The sequence below is a fragment of the Perna viridis genome, chromosome 2, assembly GCF_037379345.1.
Source record: "Perna viridis isolate PV_CMFRI_1.1 ecotype Kerala chromosome 2, ASM3737934v1, whole genome shotgun sequence".
NCBI classification, from domain to species: domain Eukaryota; kingdom Metazoa; phylum Mollusca; class Bivalvia; order Mytilida; family Mytilidae; genus Perna; species Perna viridis.
The window spans coordinates 9,790,007-9,815,618 of record NC_142446.1 but is presented as its reverse complement, the minus strand read 5'-3'; the positions used below and the strand labels follow the sequence as shown (position 1 = coordinate 9,815,618).

General features: G+C 32.8%; 1 protein-coding gene across 7 annotated transcripts in view; it reads right to left on the bottom strand.

The window, feature by feature from the left end:
* LOC148623576 (neutral alpha-glucosidase AB-like) overlaps positions 1-25,612 on the bottom strand; it is a 42,675-nt gene that overhangs the window by 15,059 nt on the left and 2,004 nt on the right. For 4 of the 7 annotated variants that reach the window (XM_088565480.1, XM_088565481.1, XM_088565483.1 and 1 more), the window contains exons 2-12: positions 20,065-20,166; positions 13,319-13,561; positions 12,544-12,711; positions 10,329-10,440; positions 9,545-9,659; positions 9,188-9,284; positions 8,670-8,771; positions 8,149-8,227; positions 4,150-4,323; positions 2,379-2,440; positions 1,522-1,599 (exon numbers count right to left, since the gene is read on the bottom strand). In XM_088565480.1, the coding sequence (XP_088421606.1) occupies positions 1,522-1,599; positions 2,379-2,440; positions 4,150-4,323; positions 8,149-8,227; positions 8,670-8,771; positions 9,188-9,284; positions 9,545-9,659; positions 10,329-10,440; positions 12,544-12,711; positions 13,319-13,561; positions 20,065-20,166 (1,332 nt within the window). Of the gene's footprint in view, positions 1-1,521; positions 1,600-2,378; positions 2,441-4,149; positions 4,324-8,148; positions 8,228-8,669; positions 8,772-9,187; positions 9,285-9,544; positions 9,660-10,328; positions 10,441-12,543; positions 12,712-13,318; positions 13,562-16,821; positions 17,264-20,064; positions 20,167-25,612 lie in introns of those variants that run through there. The other 3 variants (XM_088565485.1, XM_088565486.1, XM_088565487.1) reach the window with 2 other exon arrangements.

The window sequence follows — 25,612 nt, the reverse complement described above, 5'->3', positions numbered from 1 at the left end:
TGATGGATCAAAAATCCCCACCACAGTTCTATGCAGGATACCCCAAGGAACATTCAAACCAAGTTTGGTTCCAATTAGGCAAGTAGTTTCAGAGAGAAGAGTTTTAAAAAATTGTTAATGACGATGATGGACGACGACGGACACCAAGTGATGGTAATAGCTCACATGGCTTTCGGTCAGTTGAGCTAAAAATGGCAAAAAAAACGTCAAAAAAGGGCAATAACTCTAATGTGGCTGAACATATTAAAATGAAATTTTAACCGCAGATAGATCTCATTATGCTGAACACTTTTACCCAGTCAGGATTGGATAACCATTTGGAGATATATGCTGGATACCCCAAGGAACATTCATACCAAGTTTGGTTCCAATTGGTCAAGTAGTTTCAGAGGAGAAGAGTTTTGAAAAGTTGTTAACGACGACGATGGATGACGACAGACGCCAAGTGATGGCAATAGCTCACATGGCCTTCGGCAAGGTGAGCTAATAAAAATCTAAAGCCTTAATAAAGGAAAACAAAAACAAATCATAATGTCACAGCAATTAGTAGAAACTTTAGTTAGAAAATATCCTTTTTCCTTAAATTGTTGGAAGCATTTTTCAGTTATAGTCTGTAAATGGGAAAATCCCAATTTTTTTGTATGAATTAAATCCAACAACTTCAAAATTTAAAATTGGATTTTTTTTTTAAATTGATGGGGAGCTCACATATATACACAGAAACAACTGACAAAAGCTTTATGAAAATTGGTGGAAGAGTTTTTGAGTTTGTGAAAAGTGTGAAAGACTGAGTGATTGACACTTGTATACCATAATGTGTCATGTTTAAAAGACGGGCAAAAAAAGGAGAGAAAAACATATAACATCTTCAAAGCTATGGTCAAAAACTATTAAATGATTAGGTCATTCCAAATTTTTTAAGGGTTACTTAACTGCAAGATTTTTTCTATAGCATTATGTTCTATGTGTGTTGTATTGGTACAATATATGATCATGTGTCACTGGAAATTGTCGTCAAAACTTTTTGGATAACAGTTATTCAAAAAAGGAATAATAATTAAAAAGCGAGAAGATAAAGGTTAAGACAAAGTAATCCTTTCTTAAATCATTCCTGTCCAGTTTGCATATTAGTAGAGATATCAATTTTGGTACATCAGAACAGGTTTCCCTGTTGGGTTTCACTGACAACTATGAGTGGCCCAGCTGAGCCATTAGGTCAGCACAAAATAAAGGCATTGAGGTAATCAAATCTGTATAGTTTCAAAATATTGGTCCCCTTAGTTTCATAGAAGTTAATCTATGAAAGTTGGCAAATCAAAAGCTTAGATAGCATTAGATGACCAAAGAATTAAAAGTATATCCTTCATTGTTTTCCCATACATCATTTTCATCATGTTTGGCTATAATCAGTCAAATGGTTTTCATGTAGTTGAACAAAATGTTCAAAGTTTACAGATAACAAGAGACAATGGACAAACAGTTATAACAGTTTCAGGTTGGTTAACAAATGTCACAGCTTACCTTTTACCATCAGTGTGTTCTATATCAAGCCATATGACATCAAATGGTATATCATATTTATCCATATTAGCATCAACACTAAAAATCAAATGTACATTGACGATGATATTGTGATAAAATGTGTGAGGTAATGTATCAAAACAAATCTACTGGACTCCTATTACAGTGTGATCTTAAAAACAAGTGATCAAATTAAAGGGGAAATACTTGCTAAATGCAAGTTGAAATTCAATTTTGCTAGTAGAAATTATTTCCACTTGCTAAAATTTGCTAGTGGAATTCTATATGTAATATAGGCAAAGTCCAGAAATAACCAAAAAACTTAATTTGGTGAGTGTGAACTTTCAGTACTTGGTAAGTTTAGCTAGTGGAAAAATTACTGAAAAATCAATATTTTTATTGCTTTCAAGTTCCTCAGGAAATGTTTCTTTGATATTTGTCTCTTTACAACCTTTTGAAAAAAGAAAGACATTTAGGCCATAGGCATTCTTTAGTTTCCTTTCCAGTTCTTTTTCTACATCTTTGTTGGTGTTTCTTATTTTTTATTTTTTTACAATATTTTTATCAACTAGCCTTTTTACTTGTTCTAACACAAGTTGGAATATGGTAAAGATCATATTTGAGATATTCATGGTCTCACTCTTGGATTAATTATGCTATTCATTACAAAGATTCCTTATATAAAATAATGGTGTCTTCACAAAATGTTTTTTTTATTTCATGTTTACTTTAAGAATAAAACATAAGGTCATAATGATAGTTGAGAAGGAGGACATGATTGACTTTACCAATATATAAACACAACAAACTATTATTTTACTGTGTTCTATAATAATCGAAGTGATAAAAAAATTTACCTTTTCACATCATCTTGGTCATTGTAATTCCATCTACACTGATGATAAGCAATGGAGAATAACTGAAATATAAATAAATCCCCTAAAATATGTTTATCTTTACTATTTACCTAGTATTTGTGCATAAAATATTTAAGTTCAGTGTTATTCATGTATAATCAAGCAGGATGTTGGTGATCCAGCCAAAAACTTCAGATAATGTAGACATTTTTTTATTACTGAAATAAATTAAACATGATTTAAATACAAATATTACTGCCCAAACAGCATGGTGAACTAGAAAAGAACTGTGAACAATGCACACTTCATGTAACCCTACTTGCAAAACCATACAGGAAACTCCATAAGTCATCAAGAAAATAAAAAAAAGGTGTACAGTGGTTTCACATGATTAAAAATTCGTTATAGTTTCATTGTATTCCATTCTGCAGTTTAAGAAGAGTTGGAGATTAGAAAATGCCCCTCCACTTTTGGTTGACCAAAATAAATCCGTTTGCATCAGGAAACCACAAATTTCATTCGGACGAAATAAAAAATAGTAGGTGCACAATGGGATAATGTGAATAATATTTGCAAAAGTTAGATCAAATTCCAATTAGGGGTTTAAGAAGAGTTGCGGATTAGAACGGGGGGTGGGGGACAAACAGGCAGCATGAGTACTATATACCTGCCATTTGCAGGATGTATAATAAACTTAGACATTGCCCCCACAGCCTGTTGAAACCTGCACATTTGGGGACCAGTGTGGATACATGATTCATATTGGACATAATTTTTTACATGGTATAGACTAAGAACTTTTAAAACACAATTTTGCTGCCATTCTAAAACACCCAACTCTTTTTTTTGTAGACAACACATAAACAGAAAAGACTGCAAATTGACTTAATGCATTAATTCCTAACAATATGCACACATCTCTGTGGTAATCTAACACTCCATTGAGTTTCATTACAATTCTGCACGTCGTTAAGGAGGAGTTGCGGACAACACAACAGACCAAAGATTTCATGAAAAAATGCCCAAGTCCAACAGCCGTCAATTCTACAATTTTTGCCCATACTTAAATTCCTGACAGTATTCAAATCTCCATGTGGTAATATTACATCCCACAAAATTTCATAATAATGCTGCAAGCTGCTCAGAAAATAGTTGTGGACAGACAGACAGACAGACAGACAGACAGGGTGCTGAAGTGCCATTTTTTTTGTAGAAGTCAGTTAAATGCAACTTGATATAACAATAGATGTTTAACACTATACAGTCAGGGCTGGGTGCATTTTACACAACTCCTTACTGGAGATACAGGTGTTATTCCTGTCAATTAATGGAGGTACAGGTGTTGTTCCTGTCAATTACTTACTGGAGATACAGGTGTTATTCCTGTCAATTACTTACTGGAGGTACAGGAGTTGTTCCTGTCAATTACTTACTGGAGGTACAGGAGTTGTTCCTGACAATTACTGGATGTACAGGTGTTGTTCCTGTCAATTACTTACTGGAGGTACAGGAGTTGTTCCTGTCAATTACTTACTGGAGGTACAGGAATTGTTCCTGTCAATTACTTACTGGAGGTACAGGAGTTGTTCCTGTCAATTACTGGAGGTACAGGTGTAGTTCCTGTCAATTACTTACTGGAGATACAGGTGTTATTCCTGTCAATTACTTACTGGAGGTACAGGAATTGTTCCTGTCAGTTACTTACTGGAGGTACAGTAGTTGTTCCTGTCAATTACTGGATGTACAGGAGTTGTTCCTGTCAATTACTTACTGGAGGTACAGGAGTTGTTCCTGTCAAAACTGCATATTGCTTAAAAACATCTTTTGGCTTAGGTCCTAACATGACAAACATGTCTATAACTCCACTCTCAGAGAACCAATGAGTGTCTGTCTGTGGAATGTCAGAATCTTTCTTGAAGAAATCAGCCATTTTGGAGAAAAAGTTCTAAAGAAATATAAAAAAGCAAATGTTATCAAACAACACATAAAATTACATAAGATTACGTTTTCTGTTTCGGATTACTGTAACGTTCAAAATGTTTACAATATGCATAGGATCTTTGTTGAAACCTACATCTTATATAATCTTGGTAATGAATGATTTCAGTTTTCCTGTGCTTGAGACATGTAAACACCCTTAACTAACCACTAATTAGAAAAGTGATAAAGTTTCATAAAATTCTAATGAACAGTTAGGGAGGAGGTACATGGAAGAATATACAGACAGACCAACAGAAAGTACAATAAAATACATTAAACCCCTCTTCATATGAAACTACAAATATGATTTCATCAAAAAACTATTCATCTTAATTTAAATTTCAGAACATTGCTCTGGGTATAAAAAGAATAATTTTAAGTTTTACTTTGGTAACAATCCAATCTCAAAAATAAGTCAAATTACTTGCTGTAACAATTGATTTTAAGTTAAAACTTTAATAGTCAAATTACAAATATGTACAAGACACCTTAATGTTCTCAAACATATCGGCCATCACTTAAACCGTCTGAGCAAGATTTCTATTTACTATTCTTTCATTATGTCAAATTATAATTTTTTCCCTTCACCTGGCACTTTTGCTCACAGGAAAACTCTAAACAGATTGAGAAAGTTCAAGAAAGAGCTCTTAGATTTATTTACCAGGACAAAAATTCTCCCTACAAATCCAATATATATATACACAAGATCTTTTAAGAATAACTCTTATATCTACAGGTATACCAACACAACAGAAATATCCAGAGTAAAAACCACCAGGTATGGTCTGAAATCCTTCAGAATTCAGCCCTGAAGATTGGAATAGTCTCCAGGATGAACTAAGAAAGCAAATGAATATAAATAAAGACCCTCTTTAATACATGGTCAGGTGTTATCTGCAAATCATAGTGGCTGAATGTTTATATACATTATCCTTGTTTTCCTTTGTTTTGTTCAGATTTTCTGCTTTTTCTGCTGAATGTCTTTGTTTTACTTTTCATGCTGCTTTAGTTTAACCTGTTTATGTGTGTTTTACAATAGTGCTTTATATGTATTACCATATGTCTTTATGCCTGTATGTCTTTTAAACATGTATAATGTTTGTATGCTTATATGTAGTTGGTATTGTTAAATGTACCATTAATCTGACTTTAAATAAAATTACTTACTTACTCACTCATGATTTTAGCAAAGTCCAAGAAATGAGTAGTGATCTGATTTATTTACTATCTTTTGTTCCCAATAAAATTTGTGATATTAAAACTATTGAAACTGTCAGAGAATTGTGTGTTAGTGCTGGACTTTTTAGTGAACTGAGAGGATTTTTTAGCAGAAAATATGGACATTTAAGGTCAAGATTTATAGGAATTAAAGACATATTCAAATAAAAAGTGGACATTACAGGAGGAAAGCTAGGTTAAGAATAACTCTTTCAATAGACAAACTAAGTATGTTGCTTTATAAGAAAGTTAGAATAGGGTATTGAGAAGGCCAATCAGGATTTTATTCATTTAGAAGAAACCACTATAATTTAAACTTGCTGCTGTCACATCTAAAAATTTCCATTAACAGCTTAAGAAATTCTACTAAAATGTCTTATCCCTTGTCATTAAATACCATTCTATGTAAGAATCAGGCAACAAGTGGCATATCATTTTTCTCAATTTGGCCCATTTTGCCAAAACATCTAGAAAACAACAGGAAAGCTATAAGCTATTGTGACATATATAGTTTTTGAATGCTTATTCCCTACTTGCGGAGCTCGGGATGCAGCCATATTTTATCCTGTTTTTGCAGAGTTACCTCCCGTAAGAGCAGGTATAATTTCGAAGTCTCTCTAATAGATGTTTGGATTCGGGTGCAGAAAAAAGAGGTAACTCAAATGAAAATGGAATCTCCAGCAGACAAACACAACAGTGTTTCTAAAATTTACTGGGTGTTTCATTTTGTTGGTAGGTTACATAAGGATGTTTTTCATTTGTATCCCAGGTAACGAAAATTTATGGCAGGGTCAGTAGAACAAGAAATTCCCTTTTGACTTACGAGATTTCCGAAAGTATTGTCGATATTGGATGGAAAACCTTACGTGTTCCGAATAGACACCTGCTCCATAGGGAGATAAATGTTGACAAAATGTTGGTCCCCAAGTCGGGAATATAAGGAAAAGGTGAAGTAAAATGTTTCCACCATTTTTCCATCACAACTAAAGTTGACCTATCTATTGAGAGGTTATGAGGTATAAATACTTGGATAATGCAATACAATCAATGCGTTTTTTTCCCTCGTGTGCCACACCTTATACACATTGTGCCTGATTCTTAGACAGAGCAGTACAAAAAAAATATTTCATAATTATTATCATAACAATAGCCTTGGGCAAGCATCCAATAAACAATTGTTAACTCACTCAAATTAGACATAGTCTGCTCATTGTCAAAAAAGTGGGAAAAAGAGGGGGAAAAATAGAAGTTATGGGGGTAAGGTCTATAAAAATACTGCTTTCTACCTGTTTGGACAAAATTCAGTTAACTGAAAAATGCTGTAAAAATAGAAATTTCGATTTTAACAGGAAGAAAACCATGTCAAGATAGGCCAAGAACATCCTTAAATGAGTGCACCTGAAGTAGGTGTTATACATGGAGTATTCTAAAAATGCTCTCCAAGGATTGTCTCAAGTGCCTCTTATTACCTGGGAAAAAGCAACTTGTTTCCTTTTCTCTCACCTATACCATTGGGATGAATCATTAAAATTCTTTGTTATGGTGAACCAAGGGTCCGGAAATTTTGACAGCCTATGACAGTCATTTTACCAAACTTTAGCAGATATTTTTGTCAGTATTTTACATACTCAGAACGAAAATAAACTTTAAAAAAAAACTTCATGTAATTATTTTAAGATAAATATTGGAATTTGTGTTAATTAATCACATACTCTGTCTTTTACAAATCATCAGAACGAGTGAACAAGTTCGGGTTTGACCAACCAAACATGGACATTCCAACATGGAAACAAAACATCATATTTCTCTGACTTTTTCATCACATCGGCAAACAGCCGAAAACTCCAAGTGATGAAAAAAAAATGTTGATCATTTATAAAAGAAAATAGCAAATATATTTTGTATATTGATTTAAATGGTCTGTTGACTTCTGTGTTAAAAATTTTCAATTGATAAATTAATAATTACAAACTACAACTGATTCTTAGTTTCAGTACCATGTGACTTCGTTACCTCTGAAAGAATGGCGGGAAAATGATGGACTTGTCAATCTTTATCTTCATAAATCAAGTAATAAATGTATGAAAATTCTCCGAGTCACTTCAATTAATTTGTATACGCAATCGGGCAGCACATGTACCGTTAATTCAATTATGCAATCAATTAATCAGTTACTGGTAAATCACAGTAACAGGTGGCCGCACATCGGCTAAAACTGACACACACCTGTCAATTAATTCCCAATAAACAATTAGGAGAAAAACAGGAAGACAGGGTGTTTATACACTAATAAAACCATGCAGACTGTAATCTATAAGAGTTGACAATTTCTTATGTCTGATATTGAAAAATGGTCGTCCGTCATTTGCAAAATTTGTTGACAATGACCAGCATTTTTTACTGTTTCTGAACCCTTGTGGTGAACCCAATGTTCTATTGATCTGCACACAATAGTGGGAAATATTAAGGAATAGAAACGGTTAAAATTTTGCTATTTTTTTAAACTCAATTGAAAAAAAATATGGGCTACTATTGTAAGGCAAGGAAGTTGTTGAAAGGATAAAATCTGTACCTTGTCTGCCACATTAGATTTGATATCAATCCACGTTTCTGCTGCATTATGCCAGAATAATCCAACCGTATTCTTCTCACTTAAAAATAGCAGCAAATGATATGTGAATATATGTAGAATGTAGAAGTCTGGTAAATTCTTACAAGTAGAATGAAACAAAGTTTTGTAAACAGAAAGTTTTTAGGGTGTTTTCTAATAAGGTAAGTAAGCACCCACTTAGGACCACCTGATTCAACGTTGGTTTAGAAGTTTTTGAGCTACTGTGCAAAAACTGAAAAACACCACAATTTTTTGATGAATAAATTTCCATAACCCGAAATTTCACTACAGTTTTATACACTTTCCCAAAGTTCAATTTACTTGGTTCAAGCATTTAGGTTATTGGGCAAAAACAAGACAAATGAAGGGACTGACAGGGTTGAAACAATTTCCATCCCTCTAACTTTCAGTTGTAGGGGCATAAAAAAGCTTTACTTGCAATCAATGTTAATAGTTTTGAAATTTGACTGGTTTTGACTTACTTATGAGCCATCATGACAGGAACAGCTCCATACAAAGCCATTGGATTGTAGAGTTCATACTCAAATACATCCAGATTAAACAATCTATAAGGGTCTGTATCTCTGTAATACATCAAAGAAAAATGTTTTAAAATCAGAGCTGCTAAGATGTACAGCAAGTACCCAGATATCTTTGCTTACATCAAAATTGTCGTAATCTACCCAAGGAACAAATAATTATTACTGGAAGTTAGTGTGACATTTGTATTGTAGAGAAATCGCAACAGTTTGTAATAGTTATATAAAAACTAATAATTTTCATTAAAATTTTTACCATATAAAAAATACAGTATTTTTATACCTCAAAAATAACTCCAGTTTGATTACTTACTAATTTTATTTCCACTTAAAATATTATAAATAGATGCATTTCTGAATTGTCAGTATATAACATATTCTTCTGTTTTTGATCAATGTATCTAGTCCATGTTCAGATAATTGGGGGAGTACTTCAATTTTTTTTTGTGAACTGAACTCACTTAGTAGTTTTTAAGGCAAAGTCATCAGCATGTTCTGGTATTCCATAAACATTCTCAAACCCAGGGAATGATATATCAATACCTATAGAACTAGGACCTAAAATAAGGAAACAAAAAGTTGTAAATTATATGATAAATTTGATGACATGAAATTTAAACAGAAATACATGTCTAAAGCAATTGTTTTTTACTGTCTAGAAAAAAGAAGGACACAACTAAGGATTCATAGGAACTTGGAATATTGCAATGTGACCTCAATTTTGCCTCAAAAAACATATCCTTGCTAAGTAAGGGTAAATAAATAATAAACGTTAATTAATAATCCTCAGTTTGAAATATTATTAAGCATTATCTTACCATAAGGTTTGGAGTCAGTAAAAGTTTTAAATGTTTCTTCCCAAAGGTCTGGTTCCTCTTCTTCTGTTTTCTGTTGCTCTTCAGCAGGCTTATCTTCTGGTTTTTCTTCTCCTTCCTATAATAAAATCATAGAATAAGATGATGATGATGATGCACTGGAACTAAATGTCACTGATCACTACATAGATGCTGAACTTATTCATAAATATTAGTCTCATATAAGAGGAAATACAAAAAAAATAACTACTTACTCAAGACATTTCACAATACAAGAAACAAACTGACCTCAATATAAAAGACAAATTGTGAAAGTACTTTAATTCATGAATACCAATTTTGGTGGATAAGGGAAGAAACCCAAGTTTGTGGATTCTTGAGTTTGTGGTTTTGAGGTTTTCAGTAAACACATCAATGCCATTATGGAAATCTCTTTTTTGTTGGAACCAAATTTCATGGTTTGGCCTACCCACGAAAACCACAAAAATTGGTATCCCACAAACAAAAGTTACTTCAAAGTATTAGTAAACTACAACATCAGAAACTATCCATAATACTACTGTGTTGTTACAGGAAGTAAAGTTAGAGTTGAGGACATCCCATTCCATCAGAAGGTAAATCAAACAGAAGTATCAAGAATTTATATCAGGATGCATCATATATGATATGGAACAGAAAGTATTCAACAAAATGTCAAGAATCTGTTGATATAAATGTAATTAAAACTTAATAGCTTCAGATAATGAAATATACAGATAGACACATATAATTCCAGAGATTAACTCACTTTATTTTCATCACCTTCTTTTCCATCTTCTGCATTTTCTACAGGTTTGGCTTCTCTGAAAGGTGTGGAAAACCATGAGAAAATTCTAGAACCTGCAGAATTTAGCCAGCCCCTACAAACAGCAGATAATACAAACCTAAATCCCTTGTGCTCCTACAATTCAGGGCTCAGAAAGTCATCTCAATAAATACATGATAGCAGACACTAAGATAACTATATATATGTATGTAAGACTAAGGCATCTTGATACATCTTAAAGATATTTAAACAACAATAAAAAAGAAGACAATATTCAATACAATTCCATAAATCTCATAAAAATACTCCTGTACACATGTTAAAAAAAACACCAATACACTTATGTGTACATTATGTACAAACATATTGGTCATTTCATTTAGTTCTTGGACAGCTAGATATTTGCAATATCACACCATAGATGATAGATATGATCTAGCAATATGCAAACTTTGATGTAGTGATTGGTTGTTGGGTGATTGTGTATCATTTTCTATAAAACCTGATTTGTTCTCCTGACATTAGTTAGATGAGTGTTCTCTAGAATTTTCACCATGACATATGCTGAATGTCAAACAGCCAAAAGAACCATAGAGAAAAAGGTTTTATAAAACTTTCACTAATTATGAAACAAGTATTATCTATGTGAAGCACATACACTAAAAAATAGGTGTAACATTTTAATATTTCTTCCTAATATAAAACAAACTGGCTACTGCTACAACTATTCAATAACAAAAAAAATTATAAAATACAAAGGCAGCTTACATCAAACAAATTAGTAAGTCACCCAAGTTTTATAGAAATTGCGGAAAAAGTTTTGGAAGTTTAGTCCAAAAACAAATAATCTCATCATTTTTGTAAGAATAAAGTCCCATTTCTTATAAACATAAAATCCAAAGAAGCTCAAATCAATAAAAAAAAACAATACATGAACATTGGTGGAATGTGAACCATGATCAATGGACAGACAACGGTATATCATAATACATTCTACATAAAAATACAGGGTAAATCCATAGAAAAACTGGGTATATCCATAAAAATATTTTGAAACTGAATTGTATATTTCCATGTTAATAGTAGAATTAAAAGTTACTGCGACATTAAGGACAATGTTCTGTATTATTATTTCAAAATGTACATGTTGAAAGTAACAATTGCACATTTGTAAATAATGAAACATGGTTGATTATTAAATATACAAGGAGTCAGTAAAAGAACTCTTCATTATAACAAAGATATTCTAGCTAATATGAACATTTACTTGTGTTTAGCTTAAATTGTTAACATGTCTTTGATTTTCATCCTTTTTGTGACAATAATGCTGAATTCACTTTTTTATTACCGTACTTTCCAGACTATAAGTCGATATTTTTTTTCAGCAAAGTGTCAGCCTCGACATATTGTCCACTCGACTTATATAAAGATTTTTCAATAAAAAATGTTCATCTACAATGCATTTCATTCGATTTGTTTAGTTCACTTTTGATTGCTTTTATTCCAAATTTTTGGTAAACTTCAATCAACAAACACCCTCCCTCAAATCGGCCATTGAATTCAAATATTATTGATCATTGCCGCTATCCTTTATGAATGAATACCACAATGTTAATAAAAACTTTGAAACCATTAAAATATATAAACAAAGTCTAGAAGATATGTTAACAAAACTCTTTTTTAAATGGAAAAACATTATCATATGTTCAGGAGTTATCGGTCCTTTAATATGCAAATTTATGGTATGTCGTAACACATTTGCACGTGGCTCAAATTATAATTAGTTAAGGTGTTATCTCAATGGCTAATTGCAACCAAATTTCCAGGTAAAAATTATTTTTTATTGCATTTCGTAATACCAGGTAATGTTGTTTATTAATTACAGCTCGTAATTATAACCAATTCATCAAATGAATTTCCCGCTTATTTCACATCTGGGTGCCCACGTTTGACATGGTTACGATTTCATACACCTGATGATCTAAGGCTTTAGGGCCATTGACACACCATTCGATAAAAATAACTGAACTTGCGGACAAAGTATACTATAACAAAAATACAAATATTAATTTAATTCAGAAATACTATACAAGGTAACATTACTGGAATAATATGCTGGAATAAAATAAGTCAAGGCTGAAAAAAGTATCAACTTAGAGTAAAAAAATACAGTAACCCTGAAAACTTATGTACTTACTGTTTGTTTCTGTAATGCTCAAACTTGAGAAGTCCTTGAGCATTTATACTAATAACAGGTTCATCTTCAGTGTAAAAATCTATTCTGAATGGTGAAAAACTGATGACAATTTTGTTCTTTTCCAGACCAAGTGACAAAGTCTGACTTGTCTGTTCCAACTGTTTTAAACTACAAATAAACCATTGAGTAAGTAGGAATCTTACATAATGTATCAGATATTAACATAATGCTAAGTTACCAATGACATCAATTCCTTTCATGTTTATGCAAATCTCTTTTCAGAACATTCAGGTACTTTGTGATAAAGGAGTTGTAGCAAATGTTTCCTACATGTGTGTGCTTTTGGTTAACTCAAGCAGAACCTAAAAGTTAATTGAAAGCCTGCTGCAGCTAACCGATATTTTCTTTATAAAAAATCTTCTTTTAAACAATCTTTTACACAGATAGTACATGCCATTGTAATTATTAATTTCTATATTTGAAGATTTTTCCGTTTTGGCATATAGACTTGGTAGTTCCCAATTTAAATATCCTCAATTAACCAATCCGTTTAAAGTGTGATGTCACATCAAAAATAAGAATTGTTTTGTTCATGGGAAGTTTTTCTCTCTAGTATTGCATGATTTGGAGTTGGTATTAAAATTGAACTTGCCTCTCATATACAGTTTTTGTTACAGTCTTTGTCTTCAAATACAAATACTATTTTCAGTTTGGCCTCTGTTTTTTGTTGTTTTTTTTAATTATCAACTATAAAGAAGTTTTATTACAGACAGACCCTTGTTTTTTAGGTTCTTCTATTAAGACATCTCCTACAGGAATCTCATATCTCTTTCTAGTAGGCTCAGCTTCATCAACTCTGATGCGTGCTGTATTTCTCTCCAATCCTGACAGCTCTAACATTAACTTTACATTGGTCACCTTGTTCAGTATTTGTAAGTTGACAGATGAAGGTTGTATCTTGATAGTATCTGGAAGAACCTCATATGGACTTTGACTTGGAGTTATAGCTCTGTGTCGTCTAGAATAAAAAGAAGACTGTGAGCAAACTCTGGAGGCAAATACCACGGAGTTTAAATGGACATAAAGCATGTGATGTCCAACTTTTCTATAAAATTTTATTATAATCGAGACATGACACAAAAAGTTTTTTTTTTCAGTTCTTGGTTTATTTGATTTATCACACCTAATATATATCATAAAAACACCCCTTGTACATTTACATTGTTTAATTGAAGATAAATTGATTCAAATTTGATGATGACCCAAGCCATATGAATTTTAATTAGCCACATGGTCATGTGACCATGCTATGTCATTGGTTTTCAATTCATGGATCGAATGGTTGAAATGTGTGGAGCTTCTGCACTTCTTATATGATTTCTACAACTGAGAGTGAAAATATTAAAAGTTTTGGGTTGCCAGCGAATATATACTTACAGTTTGATCAATTTAAACCACTTCAAGAAAAAAATGATAAACAATGACAGAAATATTTAACTATTACATGTACAGACGATTAGTATCCACATAGAGACGACACCACTTCTTTTTGAAGATTACATAGAAATACTTCATTATGTTCTGTCATGTTCGATTGAACTGTTTACATTAAATAAATTAAATTTTCATTCTAAGATTTAAACTGTGGTTAGTGAGACCTATAGCCCATAAGTTGGATTATCTCCCTTAGAATAAGTACAATGTTTACTCCTTCACCCACTCCTACAAAAGATGCCAAACTTTTCAAAAAAAATTCCCAACTTTGTTGAATGGGGTCTAAATGTCAAGGACTATAGTACAAAGCACAGGGTCCACATGTCAAGGACTGAAGTACAAACCACTGGGTCCTCATGTCAAGGACTGCAGTATAAATAAACACTGGGACCTTATGTCAAGGACTATAGTACCAATCACAGGGTCCACATGTCAAGGACTGTAGTACAAAGCACAGGGTCCACATGTCAAGGACTGAAGTACAACCCACTGGGTCCTCATGTCAAGGACTGCAGTACAAATAAACACTGGGACCTTATGTCGAGGACTATAGTACCAATCACAGGGTCCACATGTCAAAGCCTGTAGTACAAAGCACAGAGTCCACATGTCAAGAACTGAAGTACAAATCACTGGGTCATTATGTCAATGAGTGTTGTAAAAATCACGGGGTGGTTATGTCAACTAGACATTGCCCATAAAGGGGCTAATAACCCTGCAGCTTGTTGAACCCTGCACATTTGGGGACCAATGTGGACATAGAAGTCATACTGGACAAAATTTTTATGGCAGATAGACTAAACGCTTTTGACACACAATTTGATGCCATTTCTAAAACATCCTACTCCAAACAGCATTTGGACTATTTTTCATTGACAACATAATAACAGAATATGACCCATTCCTGACAATATGCACATCTCCATAGGGTAATTTAATACCCCATAACAATCCTGCAAGTCGTAACCTTCAAGTACGGAAGGCCCAACAGAGCTATCAAGATCAACTTGTAGACAAGTTGAAACAAAACTATCCATCTACGAAGTCCTGATGGCATATATGCAACCAAATATCTGGTATGAAGAAAAGTTGGCATTCCACTGTTATTGAAAAATGGTAGTTTCATTACCGATGAGATGGCTAAAACGGACGAATTTAACGAATTTTCTGTTCTTCAAAAAACTGAATGACTCTAACGCTCATCTCCCGAGTCCTATCATTAGTGATAACGAGCTTACTGAAATCATTATTATTGAATCTGAGGTAGAAGAGGTACTCAAAAACCTTATTACTGGTAAGGCATCTGGCCCTGATCTTGTCAGTCTGAGACTTTTAAAGACCGCATTTTCCAAATTGAAATGTCCGTTATGTAGACTTTTCAACTTATCGCTCTCAAAGTCATTCTTTCCCACTATGTGGAAAAGAGCTAACATAACGCCAGTTTTCAAAAAAGGGAACATGCAAGAGGTTAAAAATTATCTGCCCATTTCTTTACTCAGTATCATATCAAAATGAATGGAATGTTGTGTATACAAGCATGTAAATTTTTACCTGAGAGAAAATTGGATCATCACTCAGCACCAATCTGGGTTTATGTATGGCAATTCGGCTGTGAATCAGTAAATTGACATTTCTAATTAGTTTGGGCAAGCCTTGGATCACACTAAGGATGTTTGTGTCATCTTTTGTGACATATCTAAGGCATTTGACCATGTTTGGCATAATGGATTATTATTTAAGCTACAACAGTATGGACTAAATGGACGTCTATTACGATGGTTTCTTAGTTACTTATTGGATCGACTGCAACGCATTGTTTTAAACGGCAGTTTTTCACCAGTTTCAAAAAGTTCACCAGTGGGCTTCACGGTGGCTTGTACGGTTTAATCCCCAAAAGACGGAAGCGATGTTAGTATCACGTAAACATGTTAGACCAGTACATCCTGCTCTACAGATGAATAATTTCAATCTTCAAGAGGTCTTCAATCACAAGCATTTAGGGGTTTACTTTTCAGACAATGGTTCATGGCATAATCACATAGATTATATTGTTAAAAAGGTGTATTTGAGGATCAATGTACTTCGGCGTGTACGTTTGGTTCTCGACCGATTCACTTTGAAAAAGATGTACATGTCATTTATCAGACCTATTCTAGAATACAGAGGTGTAGTTTGGGATAACGGGTTACAGATTTTGATTAACAAGATTGAAGGTGTTCAGACAGAAGCCATGCATATCGTAACTGGGGGTACAAAATTAACATCGTTAGACAGCTATATCGAGAAACCAGACGGGAAAACCTCGTGGATAGAAGGCGAAAGCACAAGCTTGTGATGTTTTTTTAAGATGATAAATGGTGATACACCTGAATATTTGAGTACCATTGTACCAGATGCACGGGTTAACATCCAAAACCATTTTACCTGTCAATCTAATGACATATCAGAGATACGAACAAGAACATCCTTGTATTCAAACTATTTCCTGCCGTCCAATATTCGATTGTGGAATAACCTTCCGAACGAAACCTGCAATTCCAGATCATTACATATCTTCAAAGCGCGTTTAAAGGTTTCGAACGAGCGTTGACGCCCAGTATATTATAATATTGGAAGCAAGCTAGGTCAGGTATTGCACACCAGGTTGCAAATGAACAGTAGTTCACTCAACGAACATTTGTTCAGGCGTAACCTCGTGAGTAGCCCAAACTGTGTTTGTGGACAAATTGAGTCAAACAGCCATTTCTTACTTGAATGTAATATTTATTCTGATTTACAACATACCACTATTCACACTTTGAATTTTCAGTTTGACATTGATATTCTCCTAAATGGGTCTGATGCTCTATCAACAGATCAAATACTGAACTTTTTCTGAAGGTGCATTCCTATATTATGAAGAGTAAACAATTTGTAAACGCTTAAAAATATAAATTGTATACATGCTACATGTAACTTTTGAATGCATTTCATCTTTTTTATTTTATTTTTTTTCTTCTTCTCTTGAATAAATTTTCTTTCTCCTTATAATTTTTTTTCTGTCATTAATATTTTCCCAATAAGTTAACCCTTTTCAAATTCATTACACATATAGTACATGTATTTGTAAAAATTCCAGAGCATGCTTCTTAATGTATTGCGATATTTTTGTCCTTTATTTGGAGACGGATTAACATAAGCCATATGGCTTGTTTCCAAATCTTTGTGTTTATTAACTACACTGTCATGTATTGATGTATTCTTTGAAATAAAAAAATGTTTCAATTAATCCTGGAAGTTGTTGAGGAGAAGTTGCGGACGATGCATGAGACCATATTTTGCTGAAAAGTGCCTAAATTCGAACAGCCATCATTCCTACAATTTTTACCCAAACATAAAGTCCTGACAGTACAAGCATATTCATGTGGTTATATTACATCCCACAAAGTTTCATAACAATGTTCCATGCTGATTAGAAAATAGTTCAGACAGACGGATGGACAGACAGACAGACAGAGAGGGTGAAACTTATAAACCTCCCAAACTTTGGGTGTAATGCCTATATTACAAATCACTTGGTCCACATGTCAAGGACTGTATTACAAACCATAGGGTCCACATGTCAAGGACTGTAAAACAAACCACTGGGTCCTAATGTCAAGACTACAGTACAAACAAGTGGATCCTAATATCAACTTGATTAAAGGACTCAGTGTTTATTATTTGTACTACAATCCTTTACTCAACTACTGTAGTACATGATAAACACCGAGTCCTTTAATATGTCAACCACTGTAGTACATGTCATTGGGGTCATTTTGTCAATGACTTGGGGCCCAAATTTCTTCACTGTTTGGGTCAGATTCCCAAAAATAAACCAGTCTAATCTTTTTGGTATGATTTCACATTGATCCATACACTTACTAGTATACATAAATTGTACACTTAAATCTCATGAAATTATGTAGTCCATGTGAAGCTACTTATTAAAAAAAAACCAAAATTTCCGGTGAACAAAGGTATAATGGTACCTAAACCCTTCACTGAAACATTCATAAAAATCATTTAATGGTTTTGAAGAAGTTATGGATACAGAATGGGAACCCTCTACCATCTATCCATGTTACAGTAATGGAAACCCAAAATTCATTCTGATCAGATATCAAACTAGTAAGGGGACAATGGCATTACTTATTGGTCACACCATGAAAGTTTCATAAAAAAACTAAAGAGCCTTAGTGGGCGCGCTCACATACCCCACCCGTCCCAATGTTGGATACTCAAGTAAATTTGTTTGTAATAGAAATACATGTAGAAAGATCCCAATAAAAACGAATAAGAGTGTTTATTCAGGCTTTAGACCTATATCTATTAACTAAATTCTGTTACTCAGAATGGTAGTTTCAAACTCTAGACTGATTTCTTTGAGTTTTAGTTAATCCAGAGTAAATATCATTGTAGCAGAAAAAAATGTACACTTCACCTGTAACTTATCATGGTTAATTTGTATACTAAAAATCATGTCAATATCTGCAAGTGTTAAGAAAAAAAGTCCAGAAAACTTATTTCTGTGAAATTTGCTAAGTTCAAGACCCATAATTTCTGAAAAAATCATTGGAGCAGAACGAAACATACACTTGACCTGTAACTTATCATAGTGGACTTATAAACTAAAAATCATGTCAATATCTGCAAGAAAAAAAATCAGAAAAACGTTTTTTTTTTTCTGTGAATTTTGCTAAGTTCAAGGCCTGTAATTTCAATAAAAATCATCGGAGTCGAATGAAACATACACTTGACCTGTAACTTATCATGGTGAATATATATAAACTAGATAAAGTGATGCCCCCCGCATTTAACCTTCATACAGCTATATCATAACTCATAATTGTAAAAAGCACTTTGTCAGATGTGTTATTGTGTCTGTGAGACACAAATGATGCCCCCGCATGTGGTTTTGAGTAAAACTCATAGCTGAACAAAACTTAAACTCAATCTGTAACTAATCATGACAGACTCACATACCAAAAACCAGTCAAATATCTTCAAGCATTTCCAAAAAAAAAACGAAAAACTATTATTTCAATACAATTTTTTAAGTGCAGGGCCCATTATTTTGGTAAAACTCAGCATAGAAGAATGAAACTTATACTCGATTTGTAACTAATCATGACAGATTCACGTACCAAAAAGCAGTTCAATATCTTCAAGGGTTTACAAAAAAAGTGGAAAACTGTTATTTCCGTGAAATTTTTAAAGTCCAGGGCCCATATTTTTGGAAAAACTCAGCGTAGCAGAACAAAACTTTAACTCATTCTGTAACTAATCATGACAGACTCACATACAAAAAATCAGTTCAGTATCTTCAAGGATTTTCAAAAAAAGTGCAGAAAACTTATGGGACGGACAGAATTACGGACGGAATTACAGACATGCGGACAGGGGTAAAACAATATGCCCCCCAACTTATCGTTGCGGGGGCATAAAAATCATGCCAATATCTACAAGCGTGTAGAAAAAAAAGTCTGGTAAACTTATTTCTGTAAATTTTGCTAAGTACAAGGCCGGTAATTTCAGTAAAAATCATCGGAGCGGAACAAAAGTTAAACTTGAGCTGTAACTTATCATGGTGAACTTATGTACCAAAAACCATGGAATCATGTTAATATCTGCAAGTGTTTTAAAAAAAAGTCTGGAAAATTGAAGATGGACTGACAGATGGACTGACGATTCAAAAACATTATAACCTTCGCCACTTTGTTGCGTGGGGTATAATTAAGGAGTCAATGATAAAAGAGTGCGACAAAAGAACTTACCAATAGACAGACATCTTGATCAATATATCCTAACAAATCTACTGCTTGGAGGGGTAACAGCAAAAACTTGGTCTACATTCTGGGTAGTGCTATGACCTGTTGGGTTACTGTAAGTTTATTTCTAAAAGGTGTTATGCTAGTTGTGTCTCAAGAAAATTTCTTCCCAACCATCAGGACTACATATATATTAGTACAAATATTGCCATTACTGGTTGATAAAGTTATGACCTACCTGCAAAATCCACTTTGCTGGCAAGTTTTGAAATTGTCTCTATTAACTGCTGCAGAAAGATCAATCAGCAAAAATACCAACATTAATTGAAGTAACACCATCCTGTAATAGTCAATGACTGTTAAAATAATAATATGTAAAACTATATCTACATTCCCATGCCAAATGTAAGTCCAATTTTGACATTTTCTAGAAGAACCTATAAAAATTACATTTTTTATCTGTTCTATCAACATTCTTGATGAAAGTCAAAAACACCAGAAATAAACAAATGTTTATGTGTATTTGGGTTATAAAGATTTAATTCAGTAAGTTAAAACTTGATAGAAAAGGACAATGTCAAAGATTTTTTTTTACTTTTATAGGAAAAATTGAACTCACTTTTAGCACAATGCAATTCTTTGCATTGTCTTCATACATGTAGCACAGGCTTAATGAGTTAAAATGTATATGAAACAAAGCCCTTTGGAATCCAGGATGTTTTGAAAATGTCCTAAAATAATTTAAAACCTAAGAATGCACTATACAGATGCAATTGAAGTGCACTGTTTCTTACACAAAATTCATCCAGTCTAATATTGTAAACCTTAAAAGTAAAAGGTGAAACTTGGTGGAAATATTGATTGTGGGTAGTAGAGCATTTGTACATGAGCATTTGTACATAAATAGAGGCAAAACATGTGAAAGGTAAAGAGGTGTAAAATGCATGCTTTAAACTACTTGGAAAGATTCAGGTTCTTGCCAGATTGGGTTCTCTCCTCAGCACCAACTGGCTGTTTATTCAAAAATGCAATATTTCGCATAAACTTTAAGTAGCACTCCACATAAGAATCATGCACAATGTGATTCATGGTCGTAAAGCCTACATATTTTTATTTTTGATATTTTGTTTAAAATAACATAGTTAACAGAAAGTAACATGTGGTTTTTCATATAACCCATATTCATTGGAGATAAAAATTATATAGTATGCACTGTAGATTTCAAAATTAAGGGAGATAACTGTAAATGACACTCAAATACAATAGAATCTATTGGATTTTCAATGTTGACTATCTCCTAAGAGCAGGCAGATTTGAATGAATAATTACATATTTCATAGTATAGACCCACAAAACAACTTACTTACAAAAATAAAAATATGTAGCCTTTTTCAGGGTGTATCAGATTTTTTGGATTTTGCATGATTCTTACAAAGACAGCTACTTAAGAATAATAATCATGAATGTGCAGAAAAAGGTACTTTTTTTTACAATAATACCATGCCCCATTACTTTTTCTGGTAGTTATCAAGTGCCTGATATATTAGAAAACCGGTTTTTTGACAGTTAATTTTGGTGAAGCACCAAAATTTTTTTAAGAAAACTGATATAAAAGAATATTTTTTATGAATCTTCAAAATGTAAGGTTTTGAAAAATATATACTTTTTACAGAAAAAATTGTTGGATTAGCTTGTTTGAGTGTCTTAATAAAGCTTTATTTCCACTATCTGTCATTAAGTTATCTGCAGTGACCTACCAGTTTCTAAAGTGGAACCAAAGACTGGTTTCATAAATCAGGAATTAAGTAGTTTTTTGGTTTTTTTTTAATTTTACAACTCAAGTTTTTTTTTATAACTATGGCCAGGTGAACTGAAAATGCATTTGGAACTTTGTAAGGCTTGGCAGGGGATTGGATCCATTTTTAAATTTAATTTTAATTTTTGATTTTAAATGGAAAATTATACAGCAGATGTGAGTTAGGGAAAGTCACATAAAATGAATAACAAAAAATCCCCTACAGTCAGGGTATCCCTTTTCAGCACCTTCATTTAAGGCTCATCAATCATACGATACACAATTTCTCTTCCCAAATGCTAGTGACCTATTAAAACAGTATTCACTAAGTAATTTTGCATATAAATTCCCATTTTAGGAAAAAGTAGCCTGGACAAAATGGTAGAATCAAGGTTGTACTTTATACTACATTGATCTTATCTTATGATTTAAAGATAAATTCATTCAATATCATATCTTTTTTTCACCAAACTTAAGGTTTGTCAGAAGAGATTGCTTAGGTCAGATTTGAGTTAGTACCAGTATTCTACATGTATGTTGATTTTCTGTCAAGGCCATAATAAAAAAAATTTTAGATTCTCATCTAACTTTTCTGAAAAATATGGGCTGGGGATGAATTTCATTTTTTATTTTTCCTTCAGTAACTGACACTCATGCATGAAAACTAGCATTATTGTTATCATCATGTATGTGTGCTTGGTGATCCATTTTACCAGCACAAACATATGGAAACAGCTCAATATTTAAAGCATATGTGTCTCCACTGCTATACCCACACAATGAAATAGCAGTGAAAAACTATTATAAATCAGGTTTAGAAATGACAAAGAATATTTCCAGAAATTTGAGCCAATAATTATTTTTCAATACACATTTTGAAAAAAAACTCGGGGTGGCATGAAAAATCAGTTTGAGCAGGGATGAGAATCTAGGATTTTTTTTATCATGGCCTCATAGAAGATCATTTTCCATACCTGCCAACTTACATGATTTAAGCCTGTCTTACAGGATTGACCACTTGTCCTGCTAACACAATTTTTAAGGACAAATTGAGCCAAAAAACAGATTTGGTAAAAATGATCTAGAAAACCCTGAATTCAAATCTTGAAATTCACATTGCAATCTAATTTCTTTGATTAGAAGATCAGGCAAAAATAAAATCCTTATCATTCTGAATGTACCAAATTTAAACACGCCAAATTTCAACATATACATTTTGACAAAAAACTGCCAATTTATCCTAATTTACAGTTGTTATAGTAAATACTTTACACTAGTGCACCAATCTCTAATATTTGATATATTTCCCCAAAAATTTTACCACATGTTAAAAAGCACTTGTCCAAGTACAATAAAAAAGCCTGAATTGTTGTTAGTGAAACTTTACAAGATATTTATTGCCTTAAATCTTTTGAACTGTTTTAAAATTAAGAGGAAGATGTGTACAATGTACAAGCGTTTTTAAACAGTAGTATTAAGTGAATATGTTATTGTTTTCTCAAAAAAAAAAAAAAAAAAAAAAATTAAATCAGAATGTCAGAATTTCAAAAGGTATGAAGGATCTACAAAATCACAACTAAAATGGGGCTTACAAACATTTTCTTATTACATTATATGCAGATATTATAATAAAACACTTGGTCAACTGAAAAATGTCCTTTAATAATAGAGAGAGCCATTTATACATTAAAACAGTAAAACTCTTACAGTTTACAAATTAACACTTTGTCCCACCTAAAAAATCCATGGTGATTTTCAAAGTTGGCAGGTACATTTACGATATTCTCAAATTTGTACATTTGTATAAATTTATATCTTTCATCAGTGAATGTTGAGTAGTGCTTATCAAGTAGTTAAATTCATATGAAGAATATTTGATTTATGTACAAAAATGTTTTTTTTTAAGTGGCAACAGCCGTCTCCCACTTCTAACAGTATTAACACAACTCCAGAACAGAAAAGCAGAATCCAATCATGAAGATTAAAGTGGAAGAATATGATGTCTCCAACAAACCTCTTTAACACTAGAACTGGTGCTTGGATTTCTTTTTTTTTTCTTACACATTGTGCCAACAGCCACAATTTCAAAGCCTAGCATCTTTTCACAAAAAATTGTAAATGTAAAATTAGTCTATAACCAAGAAAAAAATATGTCCATTTATGGTTACCAGACCGGCCAAATTTTTTTGCCCCAACCCTATGCTATCTGAATCACTAACTGAAAATAATAAAATATAAATTTGTAATTTCCAGTTAAAAACAAAAGGATATTTTATCAGCCTATCTAGTGTTTGCAACAACACAGCATTTTTGTATTCCTCAATGCGTATAGTCAACAGAGTCATAAACAGAAGCCAGTCAGCAACATGACTACCACAAAAATAGTTATTTAAAATACACACAAAGATGTTGTTAACATGTGCATGATACAACACTTTGAGACTAATGATTTTGTAAAGGAAAACCTGATCAGTGCCAAAAACGAAATAAAATAAAAGACAACATAATACAGGTTTTTTTCCAGGATTTTGAAAGCTTTAGTCACTTTCGCGTGAGAAAATGAGGACCATTTTAATCGTATATTTTTTAAAACAGTATTTGCATCTGGCATAAGATATTTCAGTATCATTTGTTATTCACAGCACTGTGTAAAGACATTAAATAAAACTTAAGTGTAAACTGCATATGAATAAAGCACATTTTTCAATGTTATGCAAGCATGCTTTCCAGACAATCCAAATAGCAAATATACCTGAGATTTAATTAAAATAAAAGTTCTCCAGCCTTTAAGAATCATCAAAAATAGAAATCCTTTAACACTCTTAAACTTAATCAGGGACTACATATTCTATACATCCCTGGCATAATTTACATCCATTCAGCACCTTCGTATGGAGTGTTCATATCATTATTCATTCGTTATGCCAGAGCTTGCCAAGACTACACAAACTTTTTGTATCACGCAAAAACTCTAACAAATAGGCTTCTGGAACAGGGTTATGTTGCTACAAGATTGAAGTTATCACTACAGAAGTTTTATGGTCGTCATCACGAAGTCGTGGATCATTATGGTGTATCCATCTGCACCATGAAAAGTGATTTATTCAACAGGTCATAGTTTTCCTTTCCTCGTTTGTCTACCCGGACTTGACATTTTATGAGCAACTCGGCACGTGTTTCTAGAAAAGCAGAGGACACTTACCCTACTGGCACCTGGTCCATGCTCCCAGTTTTTAGTGGAGTCCGAGTTGCTCATTTGCTTATGTTACTTTGTATGTATGACTTTAGTTACTTTATGTTCTTTGTTGTGTATGTCTGTTTTCCATGTCTTGTCTTTGTCCCTGGATTACATTCTTTTGATTACCGCTATAACCTTGGTTCCCTTGATTACTCTTTCAATTCTTTAATATTGAAAAAAGGCTGTTTTCTGCATGGCCATCCTTTGTAGAAAGACAAAAATACATTTGGCACAGTGTAGTTATAGATATGAACTGCCTTAACATGCACCAGTTATACGTACATTGGACAAATATAAATATTCTCAAATAGGTATTTCCCCTGTGTTGCCCCATGAAATTCTATTTTAAGCACAATTTCAACTGTGATTTTAGGACCCAAACCCAGTTAATCACAAATTTAAGTCATCATTTCACAGTTATATTTATATAGTATTGATCTCTGGGGAGTTCATTGATAGCATAAATGATATTTTCAAGATCGTTAATATTGCCAACTTGCAACAACATAATAGTGTGACACCTGTGTATTGACCAAATTACCCACATTGATAAAAAAACCTTTTATGTCATTTTGATACAAAGTTAACAAGAAGTAAAGTAATTTCCCCAGCCGAAATTTTGTATCATCATTTGAATTTTATTGACTTTTACCGTGTGCATTAAAGTCACGCTTGAGTGATCAAGAGATCAACATTTATTCCATGTGCATGATTAGTGTAATTGACGACTTAGGTGTTTGTTTACACAAAATT